Source organism: Mastigoproctus giganteus, chromosome 9 (genome assembly GCF_048544385.1).
Source record: "Mastigoproctus giganteus isolate SK-2022 chromosome 9, ASM4854438v1, whole genome shotgun sequence".
In the NCBI taxonomy this organism is placed as follows: Eukaryota; Metazoa; Arthropoda; class Arachnida; order Uropygi; family Thelyphonidae; genus Mastigoproctus; species Mastigoproctus giganteus.
Window position 1 is genome coordinate 130459480 of NC_143583.1, and position 13467 is coordinate 130472946.

Consider the following 13467-nt stretch of genomic DNA (forward strand, 5'->3'; position numbering starts at 1 on the left):
TGTTCAAATCTTTCAGGAGTAGTAATGTTTTTTTTTTTTTTTTGTGTTTATATTGTGTGATTTCTTTTATATAAACCCCTGGCTTGTAGCAGTTAAGGGAGTTGTATACAGCAATGTGCTTTCTGTATATAATAAAGAGTTCTTCTTCTTCACATTAACTGTCATATAACCGATGACGGTCCAAATAGCCCTCAAACGGCCATATAGGTGATGGTGCCCACTGAGAATAAGTAAGAATAGTCTTCTCTACTGGAGAAGTGTTACTTATTCGAGTTATAACAAGGTTCATGAATAGATATAACGATGTATAACGATATTCGTGAATTTTCATTTTTCGTTTTGTCGTTCAGCGTAAACAAGTCACAGAAAAAAATAATTTACGCTAAAGAACGATTAATGCTAAAAACAACTGACGAAAAATTCTTTTCTTTCCTTAATTTTAGAAATTTGAATGTGCTGATTTAAAATCTGATCTTAAAAATTTTATATCACCTACTATGAAAAACTACTATATACGCTGGAACAAATTGGAATTACTGGTAAAATTCCATGTTGGATCATGGACTGGCTAAAGGACAGAAGATAAAGGATTGTCATAAATGGTCGGTCGTCAGGAATTAAGTAAGGGGTTTCTCACTTAAGCCCTGGAAATCGTAGTTTTTCAGTATTCGGTGTTGAAGCCCTCTTTTTAATTTTCCTAAATGACATTGAGGATATCCAAGGAATGCTGTCAAAGTTTGCTGATGATTTGACGGTGGCAAGAGCGGTTATCAGTTCGAGTCAAGCCATGTTGTTTAAAAAATGATTTGGATCTGTTGAATATATGGTCCGAAAAATGGTAACTGAATTTTAATGCTTCTAAATGTAAGGTTATGTATTTGGGAAGAAGACCTCTTCCCCTAGTCACATATAAAGAGGAGATGAAATGGTTCAGGATGAAAAAGATTTTGGGTTTATTTACGATTCAATCTAACATGAATTTTCCACAAGGTATAAACAGGCGTCTACGAAACTACGTGGTGTCATGTCCATGATTTATAGAACCCTTGGGAGAAGGACGTAATTAATCTTGTATATACAACCGCATTTGGAACACTGTATTCAAATATGGAGTTACCTTAAAAAAAAATAGAACTTCTGGAGTGGGTTCAGAGAAAGGTGTGCATATTGATGATGAGAGAAAATCGATGCATTGAGATGTACACTGAAAGGACAGAATTCATGGGATATCTGATTCCTGGGCATCGCCATGCTGTCGCCCCTCTCGCTAGTGGACGAACCCACCGCTTGGCAGGTATATAGATTCACTGCATTCGCGTAGACGGTAATTCGATGTCAGTATGGAGAAACGCCGTGAGTTAACCGAAAGAGGGATAATGGCGATCGACGCATGGGTCACTATCGCAGAGGTCGTACAGAAATTGCATTATCCCTTTCGACAGTATCAAGAGTGTATACGCCATTTCAGGAATAACATCTCATCCTGGATAGCGCTGTGGACGGGGAAAGGTGGTGGATGAACGTGGCCGTCATCGTCTGTCTCGCATTGTTTCAGCCAACCGGAGAGCGACAGTGGCACAAATCGCTGCCGACTACAACGAGGGAGGTGCCAGAAACGTCTCCACCAAGACCATCAAGCGATCATTAGCCAAAATAGGTTATGGGAGCCGCCGACTCACCAGAGTCCCATTTCTAAAATCATGACACAGGACTCTACGCCTCAGCTCGGCGAAAGAACGTCAGCACTGGACCTTGGATGATTGGAGACGGGTTTCCTGGTCCGATGAGTCCCGTTTCCAGTTATTTCCAGCTGACGGGAGGGAGGGTGCATATCTGGCGGAAACCGCACGAAGCTATGCACCCGTTATGTCAACAAGGAACTGTTCAGGACGGTCGGTAATTGCCTGGGGCGTGTTCAGTTGGCACACGTTGGGACCGCTGGTACATCTAGACGCATCTCTGAATGGTCCAGGTTACATGTCCATCGTTGCAGACATCGGCATCTCTTCATGGTCACCGTGCACCCACAGGGAAATGTACTCCTCCAACAGGCCAATGCGCCTCCCCCACAGAGCTGTGATGATTAGAACATGGTTCGAAGAGCATTCCGCAGATTTTACCACCATAGAATGGCTTTCCCGTTCACCGGACATGAACCCTGTGGAGCATCTTTGTGATGCTGTGGAAATGTCCGTTCGAGCTTTGGCTCCTCCACCCAAGAATGCGACGGAATTATGGACAACGGTGCAGCAAGTATGAATGGAAATACCTGTGAAACGCTTTCGTAAACTGGTGGACTCAATTCCTCGCAGCGTGTGACTGCCCTTATCCGGGCGAAAGGTGGGCATACCCATTACTAGGTCCATGGTTTCTGTCCACTCAGTGTATAAGGCGCTGAAGGAGTTTAGTTAAAATGAATGAGGAAGGTCTGTTTTGTTTCGTAGGTGAGAATAACCAGGGGAGGCACAAATATAAAATCTCAGGGAATAACAATCTGGATTTTATGAGTTCACTTGAAGCAGGCTGCAGAACACTGAAATAAGTATCCTGCTTCCCAGGTGTTAGAAGCAGTGAGTCTGGCAAAATTCAGATCGGAATTGGATGGTTACTTGGTGGGAATGACAATAATAATAATAATAATATTCAGATTGATTTTTTTTTTATGGTTGCTGATGTAGAAAAAGTACGGTTCCTTGCATTCTTTGGCCTTACTAATTACTATTCCCCCCCCCCCCCCTTTATGAGTGACATCTGGCGCTTATTTGATAAACGTTCAACAGTAATCGGCTAGTAAATTTGTAATGTACCTTAACTATGGCAACGCTGTTCCGTATTAAATATGTTGGTGAAAACTTTAGCAATGTTCATCACTGACCATGTGATGACCATGGCACCTAGTCTAATGGGAAAACAATCTAAATGGAAATTTATAAACGTATCTTTAACGAATATTGTAGCCTATTTTTTAAAGGCATCTACCATTTTATAATCAAATCGCACCATTATTTTTAAGTGGAGAAATTGGAAATGACCGTTTTAAGTTATGCAGAGTGTACTTAATTAAACGGAATGGATATAATCGTACATTTGTGCACAATTATATTCATCTCGTTTAATTTTCACGATTTAGTTTCTTTTCCATGCAGCTAGTCTTGATAACAAAACACAAAAATATTTCGAAATGTCCACTAAATAAAATAGGTCTATTAATTTTAGATTTTGTAAAGTGCCTAAAAGTGATAGATGTACGCTTGCGCGCTCCAGTAAACTAAAATTAATTTTTATCGAAAATTATATATGTAAAAATAAGTGTTTAATTTTATTATTTTCAATGTTATATACTTGTGTAATTTACACGTGTCATTTATATAACATTAAAAAATATACTTTTTTTTTCAGTTTTAAAAAACGTTATTCGACAATCATTATTTGTTCAATTCATTTATTGTCTACAATTTATACGCCTACTTTTTTTACAGTATTTTGCTGTCACAAATAATAAATAACCGATGGTGACCAATACTTCGTTATTTTATAGTTACTATAGTCAAGATAGTAGCAGTAGCCGGCTTTTTAAATCCATTTAGGTGTCATCGCTTTGCTGTTGTTGCAAATGCTCCAGTTCAAGAAGTTTTTGTCTCTTTTCTTCCATTAGACGATCTCTGTGTTTATGAATGTAATCTCGAACATTAGGAAGTGCCGGAATGACACATGCTGCTAATGCGGAGCGTACAGTATTCATATCTGTGGCTTCGAACCATTCATTAGCTTTGGCATCGTAGCACTCTACGTGGAAGATGGTAGTTACTCCATTGAATCCTCCGATCGCAAAGATCATATCATCCATAACCTGTAGAGACAGTATAAAATGCCCAATTTGAAAAGCATATTTGCAATTTTTATTTTTTTTTTTCATTCATAATGTATATAGAATGTCACAGAAAATATTCCCATACTTTGACAGGCTCCCATAGAGGAAAATTTACTATAACTGTGAATCAAGTTGAATTTGAAAGTTCAGAGGGCTCTAATATCACTATTAAAATGGACACTAGAAACATACATGAAAGATCTGCAACATACTACAACTGAATGAAACACAGATCTGCACTCCTTTGCTAAAATTATGGTGTACACTTCAACAAGCAAAATACAGTACTGTATTTTCATACTAGGGGTTGTCCAAGCCGAAGTTCATATAACACAGTACAGTACAGTACAGTACATTGTATCTTTATTAGCCCATGTTTTTCGGTCAGTTTGCTGTTTTTTTCTAGGCCTCTGCGAGGGTAGCGTGATTTTTATCACCGAAAATTCAGGATTTTGATGTAAAAATCATGCTACCCTCGCAGGAACCGATTGTCTCGGCCACGGCGTGGAAAAAAGTCCACAATAATTACTCCCATCTTTTATGAGTTTCGAACCAGACTCTTCCACATGGTGATCGTAACCACTATTATTGCAGATGATGTTAAAATTGGTAGAGTAGTTAATGATCACTGTCAAGCTGAGCTTCTTCAGAGAGACGTAGAGAGACTTCAGGAATGGTCAGAAAAATGGCAGCTGTGCTTTAATCCAACAAAATGTAAGGTATTACACCTGGGAAACAGTAATGGAGTTCAACTAAACCCAGTACTGGAGGAAAGGGACTTGGGTGTAAAGATACGGTCAGACATGAAATTCTCTGAGCATTGTAAACAGGTTGCAAGGAAGGCCCATGGTGTCCTATCGATGATCTATCGAACTTTTGCAAGTAGAGATAGGGACGTGATAATCCCATCATATAAGGCTTATGTTAGACCACACTTGGAATACTGTGTTCAAGTATGGAGACCGCACCTAAAGAAAGACATCGAGCTTCTTGAAAGGGTGCAAAGAAGGGTAACTCGCCTCGTGAGATCGGCAAAAGGGCGTCCTTATGAAGAAAGACTTCGAATATGTGGGTTGCAGAGTTTGGAAACTAGACACCTTAGAGGAGATTTGATTGAGGTGTTTAAGGCTCTGAGAGGCATCAGTAAAATGAATGAGGACGAAATTTTCAAGATTATAAATGATGCTAGAACTAGGGGATATAAATTCAAGTTACGGGGGGAAATGTTTAGATTGAACTGCAGGAAGTTTTATTTTAGACAGCGAGTTATAAATTACTGGAATAAGTTGCCTTCATGGGTGGTAGAGGCCGACAGTTTGGGGAAATTCAAAGGTCATCTGGATAGTACTTTCGGGTAAGGGAAGCGCATAGAATGATAGGTTTAATTTCCTTTTTTTTTATTAATTATTATTATTTAGTTATTTATTTTATTTTTTTGTCTTTATCATTGTTTTGTTCGGATTTGTTTTTTTTTTTTGGCTGGTGCAGCATAAGCCATATGGTTTTCTTGCGCCATGCGGCCGTTACTAATACTAATACTATACTACCCGTGAAGTACAGTGGTTAATAATCACGGTCCTCCCCACACCGGGTAGAAAAGGCCGGATTCGAATCCCCTCAACGACGCGAGGAACTTTAATGAGCTTTTTTCACTCCGTGGCTGAGTTAGTTGGTCCCAGGCGAGGAAAGTAAGGCCTCTACCCCCTTCCGAAACTTGGTTTTTTTTGTCCAGAAAAACAAGCTAACCGATCAGTGAACACACGCAATTTACAGACATAATACCCGAATTGATGCTCCAACTATATACCAATTAATCTCTGGCCCAAAGAAGGCAAGAGGAGAACACCCAGATTCCTGCCTCCCCCTGCGGCTTATGCTTACAAACATCGATTCCCTGAGGTACATGTTTCCGGCCAATTACCTGCAGATCTTTAATAAATTGGGCATCCACCCAGATAAGTTCTGTGTGGACAAGCTCTACAGAAAGGAAATCCTTAGGAACCGCTACCAGCTGTTGTCTCTGTGAGGATCACCTGCACCTGGACTTTTCTGCCTGCTGTATTTATGTTTCTGTTACCTTTACCTTCCTGTTTATTTTAACAAACTTTGTTTATATTTCAAGCTTATGTAAGTTGAATTCTGTAAATATCTCAGGTCGAGCACGCATGTACTCTCATGCATTGTACATGTGGTTTCTCGCACCTCAGTATGTAAATTCCACATCCTCCTGGCACATTGCCGTCCCGGGGTAAGCCACGGTTTCTTGTGGTTAATAAACTAATAATAATAACAATGATGAGGTGCAACCCCTAATTAGGGAGAAATAATATAAGAAGAACAACAATAATAATACACATAGGTAGATGAAGTAATTTTTGGGTAGCCCTGATTTCTCAGGTTTTATACTACCCGCGAGAGTCCGATCCAGAAAGAGTTTGAATTATTCAGTTTCTGATCATATTTGTTTACTGATTGTTTCTGGTCATATGTCTTTTCACACTCCCAACAAAAAAAAAAAAAAAAAAAAAAACAATATCGATGCAGTGAAACCTTGTTCCAAAAATTTCCGAAAAAATCGCCATAGTAGTGTATATGGGAGTGCTATCCTTCTGCTGGAAGAAGAAGAAGATCGAAGACCGGGTAATGAACACCATGAACTATAGAAAATGCATCGCCAAGGAGCCCGACGACACATGTCAACCATGCCACCTGGCCTCAGAAACGATCCAGCGCATCACTGCTGGATGCAAAGTGATCACCGAGACGGAGTACACTCGTAGACACGACCAAGTCGCCACGATAATACATTAGAAGCTAGCGAGAAAATACCAGGTGATCAAAGAAAGCGTACTGCATTACAAGTACGAACCCCAGGCCGTAGTAGAGACCCCAACCCACAAGCTGTATTGGGATCGCGCCATAATAACGCACAGACAATCCCGCACAACAGATCGGACATAACCATTGTCGACAATAACAGAGAGGTACCTATCTGATTGACACAGCGGTGCCCAACACTGGCAATCTCCAGAAAACCCACTAGGAAAAGATCAAGAAGTACACGGACCTAAGACAGGAGATCAAAGAGATATGGTATATACAACAAGTAACGACCATCCCGCTCATCGTGTTAATCACTGGTATGGTGCGAAAGACCTTACATAACAGCCAAGGAGTAGGAGGTCTCCCAGAGAACACCTACAAGGAACTCCAGAAAATCGCGATCCTAAACACTTGTAGGATAGTCCGAGAGTTCAGTACTAGACATAAAAACCATCGTATGCATTTGGCACCAGTATTTGGCACGGAGTAGAATCCCCATCAGGAAGAAATAAAATAATAAAAATAAAGGGGAGCGATTAGCCCAGTGGTTACGACGCTGGACCACCACTATCATGGAATCGGATTCGAATCCACCGCGGGGGAAAAAATCGTGGAGGTGGGAAAAATCGCGAAAGTCGCCTCACTGGACCTACACCCCAAGGCCGACGTGACGGCTGAGGTAGAGTGGCACCGTCTGGTGTTCCCATAACTACCATCCATCACTGGATGCCAAAGCTAATACAGGTCCACTTCCATTGCTCGATGAAGATGAGTTGTAGAAATATTGAATATATGTATCAGGTGTTGCGCAGGATAAAGTCACTCGCGTTCAAGCCTTAGGCATTGGAGTAGGTTCGAAAAGTTGAAGACAGTCTCCTGTAGAAGACAGTGGAGCAAATATTCCAGATTATTTAAGTCACCGAACAGCAATAGCAGACCAGAGACGGACCATCGCCAAAAAGACCCTCATAGTTCCTGCAATCTTGAAAAAAATCAAGCAGCATGTGAGCGATCAACCAATAACGAGTATGACAATAACGGAACCAGAAACGCAATATCCAGAACAGAAGAAGATTGGTAGAAAGTGCTAGGAAAATTCCGGGACTGGACGCCACAAAATCTGAAACCATATCGAAGCAGAGACGCAACAGTCTCCTTTGGCAAATCACAGACCACCTCAATATGCGAATAATATCGGATTATCTCAAAAACAACAACAACAACAAAAGAAACGCTATACACCATCCCGACAGCCATATACTGTGGCGTTGTAGCAGCCACTAGTAACAACGGAAGGGAAAGCAGAGAACAACATAACGCAAAGACAAGGAATCGTCAGCCTGGGAAAGAAGGCTACAGCAGAAGACAGAAGAGATGAGAGTGAAGACAGGCCACCGACCCAGTACCAATGGGGATAACAGAAGTAAGAAGCCGATCAGAAAAGTGAAGGTCATCTTCAAGAAAGAACATCCACAGCAAACGAGACGTATAATCAGAGAAATGAAGAATACCTTAACACCCACAAGCAGACACTCCTGGCACTCAACAAGAGACTACACCGTTTCAGGGAGAGTGTCCATAGGAAAACAGATAACAGAATATTTGACAAAAACCAGAGAGCCGTCTAGGAAAATCGGACAAGAGGAGAAGGAATTCAACGGACCCCCAAACCAGAAGGTACCTGAGTAGTTCTCAAAAACCTGTGGAGCAGCGAAGTTAGCCATAACAGCTCTGTCCCCTGGTTAGATCTAGAAAGGAAGAAAACCAAGAACATACAAGAGGTGGCAGAATAGGAGGTTTGGAATGAAGAAGTACAACAGTCGATTAGGCAGTCCCACAACTGGCAAACCCCAGGAATAGGTAACAGCCACAACTACTGGTACAAGAAATTCAGCTGCATACACAAGCACATAGCTGAGCAGTTCACTCAGATAAGAAGGTACCGCCCGACACAACACCAAATTTTCTGACTCAAGGAATCGCTACCTGAAGGCTAAGGACAAAGGCATCACAAACCCGGCAAAGTACAGATCAATCACCTGTCTCCCAACAATGTACAAGATACTGACAGCTGCATAACTCAGATGTCAAACCATTTGGAGAGCCAGAACATCATGGCCGAGCAGCAGAAGGGATGTAAGCAGATGACAGAGGATGCAGGGAGCAATTGACCATTAACGCTGCGGTTATGGAGCAAGCCTACAAGAAGCGCCGCAACCTGTAAACAGCCTACGTCTACTTCCGCAAAGACTTCGACTCCGTGCCCCATAACTGGATGATAGAGACACTGAAGATTAACAGTCGGCCAGATCCTAACACGCATCCTATAAGCAGCCATTGCAAAATAAGAGGACCACCATCAAGGTTAAGGAACATTACGACCAGACCAATACCAATTAGGGGAGGAATCTTTCAGGAAGATGCCCAGAGCTCACTATGATTCTGTCGAGTACTCAACCCATTGTCCACCATGCTCAATAACAGCATGTATGGATATACCCTAAAAGAAGGGAAGAATAACCTGTACACCTCTCACCTAATGTACAGGGATTACATCAAACTCTTTGCCACAACTGAGAATTAAGTCCAAAAGCTACTCCTGATTACCAAAGAGTTCAGCACTGACATCAGGATGCAATTTAGCCTAGACAAATGCAAGACTCACTGATTGCATCAAGGACATCCAGTCGGATGAAATCACCAGCCAAAGACGGGCGAAGGGATTGAAGCCATTACAGAGGGAGAGACATGCAAATATCTGGAGATGATGCAGGCCCACCTGACTGAAAAATGCCATCAAATACTGAGAAGCCTGCTAAAATCAAAGCTGAATGGCGAGAACATGGTCATAGCCATAAACATTTACTCATTCCAGTACTAATGCGCTCTTTCGGGATCATAGGTTAGACGCAAACCGAGCTGGAGGAGATTATGAGATCGATCAGGATAATGATGACCGATGAAAGAGAGAGACCAAGGAGAACCTATCCATCTCTCCTGAAAGAATGATTTTGATGATCAAGAAGCAAGAAAATTTTCAATATTTTTTTTCAACAATACAATATATTCCAAATGGTCATTCTTACCTCGATGGCAAAATTACTTCTGGGACAACTCATGTCCGGAATCATGCTCCAGGCGTCCTTTAATGGATCATATTTCTCTCCATTACACAGGCGAGACACACCGTTGAAACCTCCCAAAACATAGATATGCCCATTATGGCCAATGCATGAGACTCCACTACGACGAATCTTCATGGGAGCGATAAGGGTCCATTGATTTGAATACGGGTTGTAACATTCAGCTGAATTAAGACATTCGGCCCCATTAAATCCACCAGTAATGAAGACTTGTCCATTGAGTGTGGTGGCACTAGCATCACTTCTCTGAGCGTTCATGGGTGCAATAAAAGTCCACTAAAAATGAATTTCTAGAGTAATGTACATTGTACAAAAAAATAAAATAAAATAAAAAAGTCGAAATATTCAAAAATATAATCATCCATAACAACATCGCCATAAACAAACACCCTTGTGAAAATCATTGGTAATAGTTTTTAAGATTGTTTATTTGTTTTGGTTTTATATAATGAGGAAATGTTTCCATATTAAGGGGAGGCATTTTGTTGGTCTGTTTTGGATCAATATGTTAAGCAAGGGCTTTAGTGCTACTTACCGATATTTTGTATACCATACAGCATACTATAAGTTGTACTTGATATTACAACTACAGAATGCAGAATTTTACACCAAGCGTGTAGAGACCCAGAAGTTTCCTGCTGCATGAAAATAAATGATCATTACTTCAGATAATATTGAGATCAAACAGCAATTAGTTTAGAACAGCCACAGATTAGCCTTGAAAGACTGGCGTGTATTGCCATTAGTAGAGCATATGATGCTAGAAAGCAAGCGTATACAGCATCAGCCAAAAAAAAAAAAACCATTTCACATCCATTCGTCCTTCCTTTAATTTTTGAATTTATTTAAGCTATCAACTTCCTAGATCGTATGTATAGCTTAGCTTAATTTTCAGCACTCACCTCATAGTAATCCGCTTAGCTGGTGGAGAGTTTTACCACATACATTGTGGTTATAGGATTCTAATACTTTACAGGGATTATGGGTTTAAAATTAAGTTATGGGCTATAAAAAAATTTTTAAGAAAGGAAAGTGCACCTTCCATGGTTGCCTAATTAAATTAAATGAAGAGAAAAAAAGAAAAATTATATTTTTTTCTTATGGGCTATAAAAAAATTTTTAAGAAAGGAAAGTGCACCTTCCATGGTTGCCTAATTAAATTAAATTAAATGAAGAGAAAAAAAGAAAAATATATTTTTTTCTCACCTAATGTGAAAAAAAATATATATATATATTTTTCTTTTTTCTCTTCATTTAATTTAATTTAATTAGGCAACCATGGAAGGTGCACTTTCCTTTCTTAAAAAATTTTTTATAGCCCATAACTTAATTTTAAACCCATAATCCCTGTAAAGTATTAGAATCCTATAACCACTATGTATGTGGTAAAACTCTCCACCAGCTAAGCGGATTACTATGAGGTGAGTGCTGAAAATTAAGCTAAGCTATACATACGATCTATTTATTACATTACAGCGCATAAGGACTCCTTAAAAAATCAAGCTATCAACTTACACAACGACAAATAAAAGTTTGTGCCAGCAATCAACTACACGCTGCTAAAGGCAAATTTCCGCATATCTATTCTGCAACTGTCTTTCTTCAATTTGAATTTATGCTCCATCAGGTTTGTAATCTGAGCGAGAGGAGGAATCCCATCAGCATTGAGCCAGCTCAACCTATTCAAGGTATTATCAGATCACCTCGCAGGTGCCTAGTCTCCAGACGCTGCAATTTGCAGAACTTAAGCCTTTCTTGGTAAGAGGATCCTCCCTTGTTCCCTTTACCAATCTTGTTGCCCTTCTCTGTACTCATTTTAGCAACTCTACATCCTTCCTAAAATGAGGCCTCCAGACCTATACGCAGTACTCAAGACGTGGCCTGACCATAGCCTTATACAAAGGGATAACCACCTCCTTATCCGTACTAGCAAAATTCCTGCATATCATTGACAAGACCCCATGACTTACTCTGACAACCTGTCTACACTGCTCAGAAAGTTTCATATCTGACTGCACAAATACTCTCAGGTCTTTTTCATTTTCTACCACTCTAAGTGTAGTACCACACAATTGGTACGTTTCTGTGGGGTTACTTCTACCCTTATGCAGTACTTTGCATTTGTCAATGTTAAACTTCAGTTGCCACTTTTTAGCCCATCTGCCCAAATTTTCTAGATCCTGTTGCAGTAGCACACTGCCATTACTGTCATTAACAACCCTGCCAACCTTTGTATCATCTGCAAATTTCGACATTAAGCCTGCTATACCTTCATCAATATCATTGATAAATATACAAAACAACAGTGGGCACAACACCGAACCCTGGGGACTCCACTAATGAGATTAGTCCACGAAAAGCAATGCCCATTGATTACCACTTTCTATCCGTTTCCTGTCTTCTTTCGAGTGGTCTAAGTGGACAGTTCTATTCTAGTACAAAATTAATCCTCTCACCTCCATCCAATCATCAGAAAGGGAAGGGGAGGGGTTTTTACATTTCTCTGTGTACAACCAACAGAATAATTGAATTCCGCAAATTTAAAGTTCAGATGTCTTCAGCCTTCAGGGAATTCTTCTGTCTGTTTGAGAAGCAACTGCAAAGATTCCCACCAATTGGTTTTCATCATTTGGAAGAACAGTTGTCCTTATTTTGGCGTATCTAAGTATTGAAATTATGGGTTTCATGGTGTAGACACCCTAAAACTTTTAAAGGGCCTCTTATTAATGAATACAGTTTCCTCATTCGTCGTCATCAAGAGATGTCACAGTTCAGTAAGGAGGAGGTGTTCAGGCACATTGATATTTGAATACTGATAGTATTAGTATTAGTCATGGCAAATGATGCAAGAAAGCAAGATTATAAAGCGTGAGCAAAAAAAAAAAAAAAAAAAAAATCCAATATCACCTGTTCTTCTCCAATAATTGGTCTAGTTTTTTCTAGAATTTATTCAAATTACCCGACTTCCACAACAGATGGAAGTTTGTTTCAATAATGACCCACCCACTGAGTGAGGGCAAACTTCCGCGCATCCATATTGCAACCATCATTTCTTCAGTTTAAATTTATGACTCCTTCTGTGTGTAGTCTGAGCAAGATGAAGAATTCCATGAACATTGAGCTTCCTGAATCCATTCAAAGACTTAAACACCTCGTCCATATCACCTCGCAGGAGTCTAGTGTCGAGAACCTGCAATTTGCAGAACTTAAGCTTTTCTTCATAAGACCACTCTTTGGTTCCCAATCTCGTTGTCCTTCTCTGCACCCGTTCCAGCAGATCTACATCTGTCCTAAAATGAGGCATCGAGATTTGTTGCAGTACTCAAGATGGTGCCTATCCATTGCCTTATACAATGTAATAATTACTTCCTTATCCCTGACAACACTTCAAGAGCTGTCTGGCACCATGTCTGCACTGTTCAGAGAACATATGAGGGTAATTGAAAAAATAAGTTACACTTGACCGTTGTAACTCAAGAGACATTTATTGAGGTATGTAACATTATGCAATAGAAAGCACATACCTTGTACTACTTTTCCACGTAGTCACCAAGTTGTAAGCACTTCTCGGAATGTGTGACTAAACGTTCGATTCCCTGATGATAGAAATCCACTCCTTGGTCATTCAGC

At 40.2% G+C, this 13467-nt stretch overlaps 1 protein-coding gene across 1 annotated transcript in view; it reads right to left on the bottom strand.

Moving 5' to 3' along the window:
- Positions 1–3583: 3583 nt before the first annotated feature.
- The window catches only part of LOC150080731 (kelch-like protein 10), a 29117-nt gene continuing 19233 nt past the window's right edge, over positions 3584–13467 (bottom strand). Inside the window, exons 5-6 of the mRNA XM_090380799.1 lie at positions 9781–10113; positions 3584–3850 (exon numbers count right to left, since the gene is read on the bottom strand). Coding sequence (XP_090236925.1) covers positions 3584–3850; positions 9781–10113 — 600 coding nt within the window. The remainder of the gene's footprint in view (positions 3851–9780; positions 10114–13467) is intronic.